The sequence below is a fragment of the Furipterus horrens genome, unplaced genomic scaffold, assembly GCF_987537825.1.
Source record: "Furipterus horrens unplaced genomic scaffold, mFurHor1.1.pri manual_scaffold_2, whole genome shotgun sequence".
NCBI classification, from domain to species: Eukaryota; Metazoa; Chordata; class Mammalia; order Chiroptera; family Furipteridae; genus Furipterus; species Furipterus horrens.
In genome coordinates this window covers 37191817-37210133 of record NW_028327172.1, presented here as the reverse complement: position 1 = coordinate 37210133, position 18317 = coordinate 37191817, and the positions used below count along the sequence as shown (strand labels likewise).

At 42.1% G+C, this 18317-nt stretch overlaps 1 protein-coding gene across 1 annotated transcript in view; it reads left to right on the top strand.

Moving 5' to 3' along the window:
- The window catches only part of PARVA (parvin alpha), a 156378-nt gene that overhangs the window by 81084 nt on the left and 56977 nt on the right, over positions 1–18317 (top strand). Inside the window, exons 2-4 of the mRNA XM_090264018.1 lie at positions 14700–14789; positions 14874–14944; positions 16434–16536. Of these exons, the coding sequence (XP_090120144.1) occupies positions 14700–14789; positions 14874–14944; positions 16434–16536 (264 nt within the window). The remainder of the gene's footprint in view (positions 1–14699; positions 14790–14873; positions 14945–16433; positions 16537–18317) is intronic.

Here is an 18317-nt window from a genome sequence, read left to right as displayed (position 1 = left end):
CTGGCTGTCTGTAGGAATGCAAAAGTGACTCTTTCACATATTGTTACATTAAAAAAAGGAGCTGTTACATAAAACTGAAGCAACATACAGAGTAATGTTAAGGATGTAAACTCTGGAGCCAGCTGGCCCAGGATCAAATCTGTGTTCCACTTTCTAGCTGTGTGGCCTTGGTCAGGTTGCGTAACCTCTCTGGGCTGCAGTTGCATCATCTGTCAAATGGGGATCATAATAGTACCTACTTATTGGATTGTTGTGAAGATTAAATGAGTTAATTTTTTTTAAAGTGTCACATCTACGTGCCTGATACTAAGAAAGTGCAGTGTAAGTGTGTGTGTTCTCTCACGATCATCATCATTCTTCATTCAAGAGAGTTTCCAAAAACTGCTCCTTCAGGATAAACCACCAGCAGATCTTCAAACAGACACAGAATTAACCCTCCAGTGAATCGATCCCAACAACACACACTGATGCCGTAGTCACTCCCTGGCCACACACCAGAGCCCTTGTTTCAACAGAAGCCACCACTTGAGAAGTCACGTAGACTAGTACTTGATGAGGCACTTTTTAAGCAGCACTGGGCCACTGCAAAAATAAGTGACATGCTGTTCAGGATTGATAAATAAGGGTATAGACATGTAGGTCAAAGAACCACAGAGTAGGAACTGAAGAAAGTTGACTCAGGTGATACCCAAAGATAAAAGCAAGTGAGGTGCAGAGGCTCCACAGGGTCCTCTGCTGCATCCCCCACACCCTCCTCTGTGGCTCCCCCCACCCTGGAAGGGTGCTGTGTTCTCAGGACTTGGGGGGAGGCTTTTATCACATTGCACTGCAGTTTGTGCACAAGCCTTTTCCCTTGCCTCCCCAGCTAAAGCATCCTCTGAGCTCTTACCGAGTGTTCACCGTTGTGCCTGGCACTGGCCTGGTAGCTGCCCTTCAGGAACCTACAGACCCCAGAAAGGAAGTTCTTCTTTATCTTTGTAATATCATAGCTCCTGGCCCAGCCCCTGCCACCAGAGATGCCCGTACATGTTTACGAATGAAGAGAGAAGTAATGCTGGTTCCACACTGGCTATCCCGGGTCGCTCATTGTACCCACACTTCATGTGTAATTAGCCAGCATAACCAGATCAAGTTCTGTGGTCTTCCCAAGACTGATCCAAGTGCTCAGGGCATGGGCACACACAGAGATGCACACGCACGCACAACGGCTTGGCGTTTTCTGTTATAAATTCCCACATCCACATCACCTTCGTTCGGCTTAAGGAGGGGCAGACCTTTAAAACCAGGGCAATGATTCTGGTTCTCACTAAAGAGATAATGGGACAGGGCATGACAAGAGACAAAGAACAGTGATATATTTGGTGATGGGCCCTCTGTGCTGTGCAGTGTTTTAATTAAACTCCCATGGCTTACTTGAGACCTCCACCAATGTTTCGATTTAGACTTTTTTGACTGCCCAAAGGGCCAATGGTTCATCCATCTCCCTCCTTGCGTGCTTTCAATTGGAGGGCAGCTGAATTACATGCTTGGCGGAACAATGAATAAATGTCTAGGGGCCATTTGCTTGGCAGCCTCCCAACTCTACAGAGACTATAAAACTGACCAAGACAAAGACACTCGTGGAAACGATAAGACTCAGGATTTTAGATCCCCCTGTCAGGTCCCATCACAACACCAGCCTCTAAGTTCCCTTTTTTTGGCTGCACCCCAAGGCTGGACGTCAGACCCTGGTGACTAAACAGCTGTGTCAGGTAGAGGGGAGTATGGTGAGACCCTGCCAGTTTGCTGAGGCCACCACGAGCTGGCTCAAATGTTTACCTGATGCTTTATATTATGGCTGCTAAAACAAGTATCCTTTTAGTTAAAGGTAATAAAGCTCCTCTGGTTTAAAGGCTGGGATGGAGAGGGTTGGGGTTTTGCATGTTCTTTTGGCAGTCTCACAAAGAGGAAAAGTGAACCCACATGTTGTAGGCAAGCGTGAGTATTAAGAACAGTACCTGTCCCTTTAACCAGGAAAGCTGTTAGAGGAAGAATAATGCACCCCCGCCCCCTCCAAGATGTCCAGGTCCCAATCCCTGGAATCTGTGAATATGTTACCTTATATGGCAAAGGCAAAATTAAGGTTGCTGGATAAATTTTTGTTGCTAATCAGCTAACTCTAAAATGAGGAGATTACCCTGGATTATTCAGGTGGCCCAGTGTACTTATAAAGTACTTAAAAGTGGAGGAGGAGGTCAGGGTAAAGCAAGATGAAAAGGATTGGATACCCTCCCCCTCCCCCTTGCTGGCTTGAAGCTGGAGGAAGGGGCCACAGCCAAGGAACGCAGGTGGCCTCTAGAGGCTGGGAAAGGCAAGAAATGGATCCTCCCCTAGAGCTTCCAGAAAGGAACACAGCCTTGCCAACACCTTGATTTAGCCCAGTGAGACCCATGTTGGACTTCTAACCTATAGAACCATAAGGAGAATAAATCTGTGTTGTTTCAAGCCACCAAGTGTGTGGTGATTTGTTACTACAGCAATAGAAAACTAACACAAAGGCTCACCAGGGACCATGAATAGGCCTTGTTTCCAGAGCAATTACAGAGAAAAATGATTAAAGAGACCTCGGTACTGTACCTTCAGTGATTCTTGTACTAGTGGGACAAGCCCCTTCTTGGGAAAGCAGAAGTGACCCTGCTAGGCATCCTTAAATTACGATGAAGCTCTGTCTCCTCATCTCAGCCCTGGCATCAAACAAAAAGCATGCACTTCTTCCTGGAAACCTGGCTTCTCACTTGGAAACGAGTACCAGCTTGTGCTGTAGGGCCTTTAAATGATCTTTGTGCTTTGCCTCGTGTACAAGTGCCTCTGTAGGGCTCAGCTAATGTTGCATAAATTACGAATGTCTCCTTAGTGATGGGAAGAAACGTGTGTGTTCCATAAAATCATGGATTTCTCCCAGTGAACACTATATTTGGTTGGGAAAATAGAAAATTTGAGTTGATTTAAAAAATAGACTATTTTTGTAATAGTTTTAGATTTCTTAGAAAATTGCAAAGATAGTACACAGCATCATAGGCCCTACACCCAGTTTTTCCTCTTATTAACATCTTCCATTAGTGTGATATATTTGTTACAATTCATGTGCCAGTATTGCTATATTAGAAACTAAAGTCCATAGTTTATTCACATTTCTTTGGTTTTTTACCTAATGCCCTTTTTCTGTTGCAGCATCCCATTTTAGTTAACCATCACATCACCTTAGACTCCTCTTGGCTGTGACATTTTCTCAGCCTTTCCTTGTTTTTGAGGACCTTGAAGGTTTTGAGGAGCACTCATCAAGTATTTCTTCGATGTCCCTTTACTGGAATTTGTCTGATGCTTTTCTCATACTTAGGGTAGGGTTATGGGTTTGGGGAAAGGAGAGCACAGAAGTAAGTGCTACCTTCAACATATCACATCCAATCCTATGATCTGTGATTGTGATGTTGGCCATGATCACCTGACTGAGGTGGTGTTTGTCAGTTCTCTCTACTATACAGTTACTCTTGTTCCCCTTTTCCATCTTGTGCTCTTTGGAAGGAAGTCACTATGCAGAGCCTACATTTGAGGAATGTGGGGTTATGTTCTCTTTCTTAGAGGGCACAGGAGCTACATAAATTATTTGGAATTCTACAAACAATATTTCTCCTCTCTTACATTTATTCACGTATTTGATCATTTATATCAGTATGGACTCATATTTATTTTGTGGTTTGAGTTGTAATTCAACACTTTTATTTTGTTACTCAATTTGTTTCAGCTTCCTTACTTTCTGTTTATAGACTCACCTTGTATATTTCTTGTATAGTTTCTCTTTAGTCCTAGAATAAGCCATTTTTCCAAGGAGATCTGGTTCCTTTTATTAGAAAATGGTACTAGAAACCAAGATCTGGGTGCTAGGTGTGTTCATTGCTGTTGAAGTGTCATTTCTTTTAGTCCCTCTCAGCTGAATAAGCATGGAAATATGTGTGTGCGCTAACCCATGTATACACACATATCTCTAAATATTTCTACACATAATCCTCTGTATCTATATTAAGATAAGCATAAGTTCTTACTGATGTATCCAACTCTAATCCAGTACTACATAGATCATCCTAGCCTTTTCCCCTCGCTTCTCTGTAACCTCCTGCTCCAACAGTAATAAACCTGGTTTCTGCCATCTACCAACCATTTAATTGTTCATTTCCAGTATAGCTGTACTGTAGCATCAGAATTGTTAACCCGTACCCCCATGGGAAATAATTTTATCAACTAGAGTGCACTGCTTCTGTGCAATCCCTTTTGCCTTCAGTTGAAGAGACTCCATTCATTTCCAATGATGCTTAGGTCAGTACTGTTCCCCTAACCTCCTTCACTGAGGTGGTCTCATCCATTTGTAATACAGTTAGATTCGGTTGTCACGCCTGCATTCCACCCTTGGGTCCCCAGTCTCCTTTTTGTTTGTTTGTTTGTATATATTAAGGTATACACTTTGCACGATAAAGTGCTATGGTTTGACAAATGCATATAACACATATCCACCAGTGCAGTATCATATAGAACGTTCTCACCATCTTTTTTTTAAGTAAATTTTACTGATTATGTTGTTACAGTAGTCCCAACTTTTTTTCCCTTTGCTCCCCTCTGCCCAGTACCCCCCTTCCCTCCAGCAATCCCACCCCCCTTAGTTCATGTCCATGGGTCGTGCATATAAGTTCTTTGGCTTCACCCTTTCCTATATTATTCTTAACATCCCCCTATTTTGTATCAACCAATTATGCTTCTTAATCCCTGCACCATTTCCCCATTTCTCCCCCTTCCCTCTCCCAGCTGATAGATAACCTTCCAAATGATCCCCATACCTATGGTTCTGTTCCTATTCTGGTTTGCTTAGTTGGATTTTGTTTTTATTTTTTAGATTCAGTTATTGATAGTTGTTGAGTTTGTTGTCATTTTAATGTTCGTAATTTTGATCTTTTTCTTACGTAAGTCCCCTTGACATTTCACATAATAAAGGCTTGGTGATGATGAGCTCCTTTAGCTTTACCTTGTCTGGGAAGCACTTTATCTGCCCTTCCACATTCTCACCATCTTAAAGTTTTTCTGTACTTTGCCTATTCAACCTTCCCCCTAAACCCCTGGCAACCACTGGTCTTTTTTACTGTCTGTATAGTTTCACCTTTTTCAAATGTAAAATATTAATCACATTATGTAGTTTTTAAAGACCAGCGTCTTTGACTTAGGGATGATACATTCAAAGTTCCTCCATCTCTCTTTATTACTCATTTCTTTTTATCTCTAAATAAAAATTTCTTCATATGGATGTACTACAATTTTGTTCATTAATCTGTTGAAGAATATCTTGGTTGCTTCCAGTTTGCAGCATTTACAAATAAAGCTACTATGAACATTCACATGCAGGGTTTTATATGAATATGTTTTCAAATTAACTGAGTAAATACATAGGAACATGACTGCTGACTCTATAAGACTATGACTCTATAAGAAACTACTACACTGTCTTCTAAAAAAGCTGTACCATTCTGCATTTCTACCAGTGATGAATGAGAGTTGCTGTTGCTTCACATCCTTGTCAGCATTTGGCATTGTAAGTTTTTTGCATGTTAGCCAATCCAATTTAGTGTGCAGTGGTATCTCACTGTTGTTTGATGTTGAACATCTTTTTATTATATATGCTTATTTGCCATCTGTACATCTTCTTTGGTGATTTGTCTGTTCAGATCTCTTGCCCATTTTGTAGTTGAGTTGTTTCCTTACTGTTCAGTTTTTAGAGTATTTTGTATATTTTGCGTACAAATCTTTTATTAGATGTGAGTTTTGTAAATATTTTTCCCAGTCTATTAGTCTTTTCATTTCCCTAACAGTATCTTTTGCAGAGTAGAAATTTTAATGAAGTCCAACTTATCAATTTTTCTTTCATGAATTGTCCTTTTGATGTTGTATGTGAAGACTCATTGCCAAATCCTAAATCACATAGATTTCCTGTGGGTTTTTTTCCTAGAAATTTTATAGACTTGTTTTATACTTAGGCCTGTGACCATTTTGAATTACATTTTGTGAAGTGTATGGTCTCTGTCTAGATTAATTTTTTATATGGACTCTCAATTGTTCTAGCACCATATTTTGATAAAACTATCTTTTTTGCAATGAGTTGCTCTTGCTCCTTTGTCAAAGATCAGTTGAATATATTTATATGGGTTTGTTTCTGGGCTCTCTGTTCTGTTCCATTAATCTATGTGTCTATTCTTTCACCAATACTGTATCTTGATAACTGTAGCTTTACAGTAAGTCTTGAAGTCTGATGGTGTCAATCCTCCCACTTCTTTATTCTTCCTCAATACTGTATTGACTGCTCTGGGTCTTTTGCCTTTTTGTTTAAACTTTAGAACCAGTTTATCAATATTCAGAAAATATCTTGCTGTGATTTTGACTGGGGTTGCATTGAAGCTATAGATGAAGTTAAGAAGACTTGATATCTTAACAATATTATGCCTTTTAATCAATGAACACTGACTATCTCTCCATTTACCTAGGCCTTCTTTGATTTCTTTCATCAAAGTTTTATCATTTTCTGCATATCCCTGTGTATTTTGTTAGATTTATATCTAAATATTACAGTTGTTGGTGCTAATATAAATTATACTCTTTTAAATTTCTAATTCCAATTATTCATTTTTGGTATATAGGAAAACAATTGACTTTCGTATATTAACCTTGTATCCTGCAACCTTGCTATAATTGTTTATTAGTTCTAGGAGTTTGGGGAGATTTTTGGTTTGTTTTGTTTTGGTCAATTCTTTGGGATTTTCTACATAGACAGTCATTTAATCTACAAAGAAAAATGGTTTTATTTCTTCCTTCCCAATCTGTATACTTTTAGTTTATTTCCTTCTCTTGAATTATTATACTAGCTAGAATGTTAGTATGATTTTTAATAGGCATGGTAAGAGGAGATATCTTTGTCTTGTTTCCAGTTTTAGAGGGTAAGCATCCAGTTTCTCACCATTAATTATGTTAATTGTAGTTGTTTCGTGGATGTTCTTTCTAGTTGATTTTTCACATAAAGAAAAATTGTTGGTATTTGCTTAGCAGACAATGTAGTTTTCTCTTGCTGCCAAGATCTTCTGTGGGGCCCCTTGAGCCATTTAGAAATTAAGTGAGCTTTCATAGCTTTCAAGAGGACCAGAAATAAGTCATTTGAATCCTGATAAGGATCTAGAGTAGACTGAATAGCTCACTGGGGCCCACTTTCACTGAAGGAGAGAGAACATCCTAGCTATTCTCTTGCCTTCCCTTGGTATGTTGTTTGTTTGTGTTGTCTGTAGACACAGGAAGCATGGTCCAGGAGTGCTGGGGAACAGATGAATTCACAACCCTGACACTCTGGACCCCTACCTATTTATTTGTCCCTCCGTTCCTTCCTTCTCCATTTCCTCTGTGCTCCCCCTACATTCCCAGTGTTCAGACATAATCACCACTCCCTGTTTGTCCACACCTTGCTGTTTCTATACATGATGTGCCCTTTGTGGGGCACCTGTGGCAGATGAAAATTTACATTTTTCCAAGTTCAACTCAAAAATCCCCCTTTCTGGGGGTCTTTCCTTGTCCTCCCATCCAAAGTTAGCCTCATTCGACCTGAGCTCCCACAGCCCTCTAGTTACATGTCTCTTACCCCTGAATGCAGTATACTGCATGCTGTGTTTATGGGCCCACTTCTACCACCTGTGAGCAGATCGAGGCAGACCCAGGTCACATCCCTACATCTTATTCCCCTTGCTGGCACAGGTCTGCTTTATAGGAGGGTACCCAGTAATGTTTATTGGTTGAATGAATGGAATTACTGACCTTGCATAAATGGACCCTTTCATATTCTTAGAAAACTGTCCATTCTTCTTCTTTTTTTTTTAAGTATATTTTATTGATTATGCTATTACAGTTGTCCCAATTTCTTTTCCCCTGTGCCACCGCCCTCTGCCCAGTACCCCCCTTCCCTCCAGCAATCCCTCCACTTAGTTCATGTCCATGGGTCATGCATATAAGTTATTTGGCTTCTCCATTTACTTTACTATTCTTAATGTCCCCCTGTCTACTTTGTACCTACCAATTATGCCTCTTGATCCCTTCATCTTTTCCCCCTATCTCCCCCATTCCCCCACAGCTGATAACCCTCCATATGATCTCCATATCTATGGTTCTGTTCCTGTCCTAGTTGTTTGCTTAATTTGTTTTTGGTTTTTAGATTCATTTGTTGATAATTGTGAGTTTGTCATATTACTGTTCATAGTTTTCATCTTCTTTTTCTTAAATGTGTCCCTTTAACATTTCCTATAATAAGGGCTTGGTGATGATGAACTCTTTTAGCTTTACCTTATCTAGGAAGCACTTCTTCTGCCCTTCCATTCTAAATGATAGCATTGCTGGATAGAGTAATTTTGGTTGTAGGTCCTTGCTTTTCATCACTTTGATTATTTCTTGCCAGTCCCTTCTTGCCTGCAGTTTCTTTTGAGAAATCAGCTGATAGTCTTATAGGCACCCCTTTGTAGGTAACCCTCTTCTTTTCTCTTGCTGCTTTTAAGATTCTCTCTTTATCTTTAACCTTTCGCATTTTAATTGTGATATGTCTTGGTGTGGTCCTCTTTGGGTCTAGCTTGTTTGGAACTCTCTGTGCTTCCTGGACTTGTATGTCTGTTTCTTTTGCCAAATTAGGAAAGTTTTCCTTCCTTATTTTTTCACATAATTTTGCAATTTCTTGCTCTTCCTCTTCTCCTTCTGGTACCCCTGTGATTCAGATGTTGGCCTCTCCTTATTTTTTTGTTTTTGTTTTTTCAATTCTTGTTTCCTCCTTCTGTACTGGTTGACTGTTTATTTCTTCTTTATGTTCCAAGTCATTGATTTGAACCCTGGTTTCCTTTGCTTCACCACTGATTTCATGTGGATTTCCCTTTGTTTCACTTAGCATAGCCTTCATTTTTTCCCTTATGGGTTTGTCATACTTAATCTTGTCTGTCAAGTCTGTGAGCATCAGTATCACCAGTGTTTTGAACTCTGCATCTGTTAGGTTGGCTATTTTCTTGTCGCCTAGTTCTCCCTCTGGATCTTTGATCTGCTCCCTCTTTTGGGCCATACTTCTCTGTCCCCTCAACTTGACAGCCTCCTATGTTTGCCTCTGTGTATTAGGTAGAGCTATTGCACCTATTACATTGTAAGGGGTGGAGCGTTAGGTATTCATCACTATGGAGCGACCTTTCACCGCCTTTTGGTGCTGTATGTGGGCAAGGGGTCAAGAGAGGGAACGATGCTGCTTGCTCAGCACTCGCCCCTTTTCCAGTCACTTCACCCACTTCCCGTATAGGACTGGTGCTCCTCTAGCTGTTGCCCTGGTGATGGTTCCCAGAATAGGTAGGTTTGCATACATTCTAGGACTGTAGGGGCCCTCTAAGTAGACTCTCCTGAGAGACAGGTAGTTTCTTATGTCACCGCAACCTCTACTGGTTTCCACAGAAGAAATGAGGCTTTGTTTTCCCTGACACTGTAACTGTGATCTGCGCATTCTGGCCTGAAACTGGGGTCACTCCCCAGGTTTCCCTCCTGGCTTTTATAATGTGTGACTGCTTGTTCCCCTGACTGGCTGCAGCCACTGCCTTGCTGCTGCTGCCACCACACCACATCCTCGCTGCCCTGGCTCCACCCGTCCTACTTGTCTGGATAAATATTACTTCTTTATATCTTTGTTTGTTGGACTTCCATGTAGTTTGATTTTCTGGTAGTTCTGGTTGTTTTTATGTTTTGAGGTAGATGTATTCCTTCTTAAGGTTGTGCAAGGAGGCAAAGCGTGTCTACCTATGCCTCCATCTTTGTCGGAAGTCCCACTCTTCTTTCTGTACTTGTTTTCTGCCTGTTGTTCTTTGAGTCCCTGTGTGTATTACTGGAGTGTAAGAGTGTAAGAGATGCCTACACCTATTCTGGTTTTCATGGGAAGAAAGGAAAGGAAAATTACCATTCACTGCAGACCTACTGTAGTCATCCATCAATTTTATAGTCCTGGTGTCTCATATATCAGTGAGGTAGTTTAGGATCTAAGCTTCAGAAAATGCCAGTTTAACTAGCTTAAACAATAAAGAAACTTATTATTGAATACATCATGTAACAAGATATAAAGCTAGGGCGGCTTAATTGTGTCAACAAAAAACCCCTTTTTTCTATCTTTCTTCTCTGCCAACTTTAACTTGTGAGCTTTTTCTTTGGGCTGACTCACCTCATGACAACAAAATGGCTGCAGCAGACCCAGGCATAACATCCTGATACAATAATGGTTAGAAGGAGAAAGATACCTTCTCTTCCTTGGGCCTCTCTTTAAAGTAGAGGAACGCCCTGGCTGGTGTGGCTCAGTGGATTGAGCACCAGCCTGCAAACAAAAGGGTCACTGGTTCGATTCCCAGTCAGGGTGCATACCTGGGTTGCGGGCCAAGTCCTCAGTTTGGGGCACGTGAGAGGCAACCACACATTGATGTTTCTCTCCCTCTCCTTCTCTCCCCCTTCTCTAAAAATAAATAAATCAATTAAATATTTTTTTTAAAGTAGAGGGGGAAATTTCCAGAAATTTCTAGACACTTCCTCTCATAGATCATTTATCAAAATTGGATCACATGGTAATAATGCTTGAGCCAGTCACTGCTAAGGGAATTGAGATTGTCATGATTAGCATAAACCAATTAGGTTCTCACCTAGAGGCATAGGAGGGAGGAGTTTATGCTGCAACAAAATGAGGACCCTTTCAACAGGGAGAAAGAATAAAATAAAAGTTGGGAGGGAAGTCAGCAGGGTCAGCTACACCCTTTTTCATAGAGAATTATTTTATAAGGAACTTCAGGGAGGTTAAGTCACTTACATAAGATCCCAGAGCTGATAAAAATAGAAGTAGGATTCAAATCCAGCTCTTTGAAACCCCAAAGCCCATCCATGTACTTTTTATGTTGCGCAGCTGGACTCAGGGTCAAACTACATTTCCCAGAAAAGCCCACCCCCCTTCTCATGGTGAGCACTTCAGGAGTTGAGGCAATCACCCTGCTTTCCCAAGCCGACCTTCAGCTGGGCATTTAATCTGTTTATTAAGTTATGACTAATGGCTCTGTGAGACATCGAGGGCTGCACATTCAGACCTAGTTTTAGATTGTTAGAGGAGGTTCAGGGGATAAACATCACATTCATATTCTATGCCGAGAAAATTCAATTGCAGCTCTTTCTCTTTCAGAGCGCAGGGCTGGCGAGGGGCTTCTGAGGGGTCCTGCTTTGGTTTAATAGAAATGAAACCTCCCAAGCAGGCGGGCTGTTTTGGGAAAGTGGCCACTAATGCGGCCCCATGGGGCAGGGGCCAGGCCTGAACCGGGCAGTTTGCATATTCACTTTTACAAACAGTTGGCTTCGAGTCAGCAGTTAATGGGATGGGAATGATGTTCCTGTACCAAATCATTTCCTGAAAAAAACATTTTCAATTGCAAACATATCTCAGCCTTTCTTCTTGGGTTTGTTTTGTCTCTGTGCGCGAATTAAAGAGGCAGGGCAGAGGGGAGTGTTTCTGACTGGGGATTTTTATCTGAAAATATTTTTTAACAATCATCTCCACGTCAAAGAGATTCTGTACAGACTGACCTTTAGGAGTCCTGGCTGTGAATATTGTATTTCTAGTCGCACTGGAGAGGTGTAAATATCTCTATATTCACAAATTGGCTCTGGCTGTACGACAGTCTTGGGACACATGCGGCTTTTCTCTCCTACCAAAATGTGAGCTGGAAGTGCTGCCCCAGAAATGTGCACACGTGCACACATATACACACACACAGGGTCAGGTCAAAATATAATTTTTCTTTTTCCAGAGGACAAGCTGGAATCCTTTGCATCCTATACATATACTGTTTTGGCAAATGGTACTCCAACTCATAACCTGTGCGACTGAGGGGTGGTCTTAACAGTTTTTTTTTTTTAATAGTTTATTTTTATTGTATTTTTTCCTTTACCATTTATCCCTGATAACAGTTTTGATTATTCACTTATTCAACAAGTAGTTATTGTATTGTTTAAAGTAATAATAATAATGTATATTTACAAAGATGATACCAGGTACCAGGGACTCATCTAGATGTGTTACATATATTAAATAATTTAAATCTCCTCAACAAGCCCTAGGAGGCAGGTAATATCATTATCATTTCCATTTTGCAGATGAGCACACTGAGGTATGAGGCTGATGAACTTGCCCAAGGTCACATAGCCTAGAAAGTGATCCTGGATTTGAATCTAGGAAGTCTGGCTCCTCTTTGGGGATCTAATAGTGAGCAAAACGGATAAAATTCCAGTCTTCCCACAGCTTACATCCTGGTGCGGGTTGTGGGGAGATAGATAACAGAGCTGTAAATAATCATGATTTCAGATCATAATGAGTGCTTGAAGAAAATGAAACATGAGGGAGGCAGGGGGCTAATTAGAGGGTCTCATAAGTCTTAGGAGTTGGGGTTTTATTTTGAATGTGACAGGAAGCCACGGGAAGTCCTAAAGCAGAAGAATGTATGCTCCTGTTTACATCTTTATATATCATTCTGTGCTGTTGGCAGTAGACGAAGGGCGGGGAATAAGCAGACCGGTTAGAAGGTGACTCTGGTTGTCCAGGTGAAAGATAATGAGGTCCTGAACCAGGATGATGGTGGTGGTGATGGTGAAAAGCTGTTGAAATTGGGTCCTGGTTTGAAGGTGGGGCCCACAAAACTTGCCAATGTATTAGAGGCAAAAGGAGAGGGGGAAAAAAAGAAGCTACAGATGATTCCTTGGATTTTGGCCTAAACCATTGTATACACAGTGGGGCCACTTACTGAGGAGGCTAAAAATAGGGGAAGAACAGTCTTGTAATCATATCAGTGTTGTTGTCGTGGGAGTGAGTGTACTGAAAATCAGAGTTCTGTTTTGGTGTGTAAATTTGACACCTCGGTTAAAAGACATTAGAGAAGACGTCAAGCAAGCCTGTAGCTCAGGGTCAAGTCTACGCTGGAGACTTAAATGAGGACATTAGCATTTAGATATAGGGGATCCCCTAGGACAATGCCATCCATTTCCTGTAATGGTGGAAATCTACATCTGTAGCTATCCAGTACATAGTCACTAGCTACATGGGGGCCATTGAGAACTTGAAATATGATAGGTGCGACTAAGAAACTGAATTTTTAATTCATTTAAATTGAAAATGCCACATGTGGCTAACACCCACCATATTGGACAGTATAGACCTGGGGGAGAACGTAGGGAGAGACAGTCCTGGCCAGGAGCTAGCTTCTTCCGTCCAGTAAGCCCCGCCTCTCACCCACATTTCTGCGTGACTTTATTTCCACTGCCCATTGCTTACACAGCAGTGCTTGTTAAGTAATGGAAATTTTGCTGCTTTGCGAGAAACAGCCTGGGAAAGAAGCAAACTGCCAGTCCTAGGAGGAATATTAGAAGACATTATAGAAGTCTAAGGAAACAGTTGTTCTTCTCTAGAAAGCAAATACAATCCTGTCCCTATAGAATCACTTGAGTCTTGAAGGTATCACTTATGTTTCTCATTATGTTTTATGGGGGAGAGTTATAGAGTAGTGAGTGTCTGTGAATTTGGAGATTCAAGATCGTGACTGGCTGATATCCCATATGAATGTCAAGGGTCCACAGCCATTTGACTAAATAAATACCATCATTTTAATGCAAGTTGTGTCTCTTTGGGGTAGAGTTTGTTTCAGTCTTTGTTAGGCAATCTCATTCTCCATCCAACTGCAACCATCAGTGAGTTTGCTAATGTGAAAGAACTCTTTGTAAGAAGCTGCCTTGTGCTTAAGTTCTTGCAAGTATATACTGGCAACGGTGAGGCCAGAGTCAATACAACAGTAAAATAAAATGGAAAGATGGGACATTGCTTCTATTAAGGTTGACTGCATCTGCCATGTTGGTTCTTTAAGAACCTTTTGCTGACCAACGCTTTCAGAGAAGATGCTTTTTTGTGTGTGCTTAATTGGTAAAAAGTAATTTTCCAAACTGGAATCGAATAGAGGTGCGAGGATTTAAGCCACTGTGGCCCCCAGGGCCCACAGATCGTGAGAGCTGGAGGGACAGGACCAGAGCCTGGGACCAAGGCTGGACTGAGGTGCTCTCATGCAAAGGAGGGAGGTAGGACAATCAGAAAAATCCTCAGGGAAGCTGAATCAGGAGAGAAGTCACACAGAGGTTGAGCCAAAAGTGGAAATGGCTCGCAACGTAAGGGTGGCCTTAATGTGGTGACCGCCTTCAGCCAGATGCCCACTGTGCACCAACAGCAAGCTCTCTGGAGGTGGGGCAGCAGGAGGCAGAGACGTAAGAAAGATGCCAGTGCCCACGTCACTTTTCATTTATTCTGAGATTGTTTCTGCGAGGAGGCAGAGACCTAGTTCTCTGAGGAAAGGGAATGAGGTGACAGAAGACGTGACATAAAAGGGACAGTTCAGGTTTTTTAGCAAGGAGAGGCAGGGCGTTGGTTGCAGGTTGAGTGACAGCTGTAATAGCCACCTTAGTGGCTTTGTTTCTCAATATCAATATCAACATCAAACACGTCTGTTGAGATCCACTCCACTGTCGTCTGTCAGTGGGCTGTGACGTGACCCTGTGCTTTCTTCTCCTTACAGTGTCAGAGCTTCAGGAGGAGGGCATGAACGCCATCAACCTGCCCCTCAGCCCCATCCCCTTTGAGCTGGACCCTGAGGACACGATGCTGGGTAACTAACTGGGTCTCTTGTTCTCTGGGGTAGCCTGATGCCTTCAGTGGAACCACCCCCACTGACTTCCTTTTCTTTTTAAAGAGGAGAATGAAGTGCGAACAATGGTGGACCCAAACTCACGCAGCGACCCCAAACTTCAAGAACTGATGAAGGTAAGAAGAAATGAGGGGCTTCAGCTGCCTCCCACGCTCAACAGTTGTCTCTAGACCGCACACCCTGTGCAGGCACCGTGTGAGCCACTGCCGAGGCGGCTCACAGTCTAGTAATTGGATGTCTTAAATTTAACAAAAGTCGGACATGCCCAATGCCCAATGAATTATGTTGATAATAAGGATCAGAGAAGTTAATGCAAATGAGCTCACATTTGCCAGGATCTTGTAGTCTACATATTCCTTTCAGTGCTTTTGTTAAGGGCCCTCAAAAGCTCCCTGTGAAGTAAGAATTAGTATCAGCCATTTTGCAGATGAGGAAACTGAGTCTCAGAAAAGCCAAGTAGTTTGTTTTGTTTACGGTCACAGTGAAGTGGCAGGGATGGAATTCAAGCAGAGATGAATGGGATTAAATGAAATATTGTGCATAATATACCTGGCACAGGAGTTTGTGTGTGGCCACCCCTTGAAAAATGTTCATTTCATCCCCCCTTCTATGTTCATTTCATTCCCCCTTCTAACTCCCCATCTTGTGTTTCTCTTCATCAACTTCTTCAAGTGTCACTTAAAACAAGACAAATAGGCACTGGATGCCAGAATGATTCATTCAAAATGCAAATCTGAATATATCATTTTCCTGCTCAAAACCTGTGCGCAGTTTGCTAACTGAAGCCCATGCTCCTGGGGGTGGTATGTGCAGTCTCCATGCTCTCGCTGCCTCCTCAACACAGAGCCGCGGGTGTGTCACCCTGTACACGCCGGGCTTGCTTCCGGCTCTCCCCACTGCCCGGCCTTCGCCTACGCAGTCCCCTGTGACCAAGTGTCTCTACCTACTCTTCAGAGCAGGGTCAAAGTGGGTCGCATCCTCCAGGAGCCTTCTATAAGCCCCAGTGTTTAGGCTCCGCCCCTCTGTATGCGGCTGTGGTCTCTCCATTGGGTTCTGGCACTGCAGTCCCCTTATGATACTTCTCTGTCTCCTTCACTGAATGCTCAGTTTCTTGGAGTTAGACTGTTTCTTGTTTTTATTATCATATCCCCAGGATCCAGCACAGAGTGACATACAGGAGGCATTAATAAATGTCGGGTGGGTAAAGGGAGGGAGAGAGGAAAGGAAGGGAGGGAGAGAAGGAGGTACACATAAAGGACCGCGGAGTTAGTGGGTCAAGCCAGGGTTTCAGCTCCAAAGGCCATACTTTGCTCAGTCCCAGGCCACGTCCAAACACCTGCTGTTGCTCGCCACTGGGGTAAGGAATGGTAGAGGGCCAGAAGATATTAACAGGGACATTTGTGTCACCATCACGAGAAGGGCTTGCACCTGAAAGGGCCACTGGGGCTCACACTTGTAACTACTTGTCCACAGACTGGGTCATGTGGATAAGCTCTCCTGCTTTCAAAATCGGAAGTTCATTTAGATAGTATATGTCCAGGGTTAAGAAGCTGGTCTATGAGAAAATACCTCATGCCTCTTCTCTTATTTTCTCTCTCTCCCTAGGTATTAATTGACTGGATTAATGATGTGTTGGTTGGAGAAAGAATCATCGTGAAAGACCTGGCTGAAGATCTGTATGACGGACAAGTCCTGCAGAAGCTGTTTGGTAAGAGCAGAGCTGACTGTTGCAGTGGGTCTGTACTAACAGGTGGATGGCTCGTGTACTTCTAGTGAGAAGGAGTTGTCCGCAGTTCCCAGTGGGCCACCTGGAATGGAATGCAAATGTGTACAGTGTGGAATAACAGACCACTGTGCTTTTCCATGTCCTCTCGATCAGTTCTGTATGAATGAGTTGCAAAGGGAGTCTTCATGACCACATGGGGCTGCTGTCCCATCGCATTCCAGGGTCATCAGCTGGGCATATGAAAAGATTTCCATGGATACTGGAAAACGTGCCTCACTCCCTCCAGAAAATTGTGTGTTTGTGACCTCTGTAGGTATATTTACTCGTGTCCAGGTGTATGTGCTTATATACGTCTGTGACCTATGTGTGTGCGTGCGTGCGTGTGTGTGAGCATGTGTGTGGACATCTGTGACCTAGGGGCCTCTGTATATGTGTGTGTGCCTCCGTGACCTATGGATGTGCGTGCGCGCCTCTGTATCCCTCTCTAGGTTGGGTGCAAGTGTGTGATGCTCAGTCTCTGTGTGTGTCATCTCTGCGAAGGTGTGTATCCCTGTGTTGGTTCACAGCGATTTGTGTGAAAATGTGAGGCCATAGGGGAGGGAAAGGAGAATTTGGGGATAATCTTAGTGTTGAAAAGACAAATTCAACTTGAATGAATTTGGACTTCCTCTTGCTATTATCCATTTTTTCCTCTTGTCCCAGGTTCTAGACTTTGATGCTTCACTGCCCACTAGACACCTGCACATATGGTTCTCTCCCACCTCAGAGGTTTGGACAAGAGAAAATTATTATTAAAGTTGTGCATTTGGGTGGAGAATACCACCAAAGTGATGTTTCCTTCTCATTGTATGACATGAGGGAGGACATGATGTTAATGTCTTATTAGTGATGTTAAACTTCATCATTTGATTCAAGTGGTGTCTGCCAGATTTGTTCACTGTAAAGTTACAATTAATTTATTTGGGGGGAGGTAGGTTAAGACTTGCAACTATCTTTCATGAATTTTAATTGGTGAAGCAGGTCTGCTTTCATTATTACTGTGGTGGTCTAGTGGAGATTTTCTGTTTTCCTTATTCCTTCCACATTTATTAGTTGGAATTCTTCTGTAAGGACACATTGTCCCCTATTTCCCATTTCCTTATTTATATTAGTACGGACACAAGGATACTTATTTTATACTTTACATTATAATCCAATATTATCATTACTCATTTTTTGCTGATACATGTCTAGCTTTGAACCTTGGAGCTTTTTCAGGTTGGTCCCTGCACACTTTTGACATGCTGCCTCATTCTTTTTTCTTAGGACTTTTTAACTTTTTGGCATCATAAGATATACCAGGCTTAGCTGATGTTTGACTTACTCTGGCCCTGGAATCAATCACTTCTCCAAGGAGCCCTGATTTCTTTTTTTAGAAATGATATTTAGAGATCAATATCTGAGCATATTAGTGAGCGGCCATTTTTTTTCCAGTACAGTTGACATACAATATTATTAGTTTCAGGTGTCCAGTATATGAAGTGGAATCTGAAATCTAGAACCCACCTGACACCATATACAGTTATTATCATATTGACTATATTCTCTATGCTGTACTATATATTTCTGTTGACTATTTTGTAACTACCAATTTGTACTTATTAATTCCTTTCCCCTTTATGACTCAGCCCCGCAAACCCCCTCCCATCTGACGACTACTAATTTGTTCTTTGAGTCTGCTTCTGTTTTGTTTGTTCATTTTTTAAAGATTCCACATATTAGTG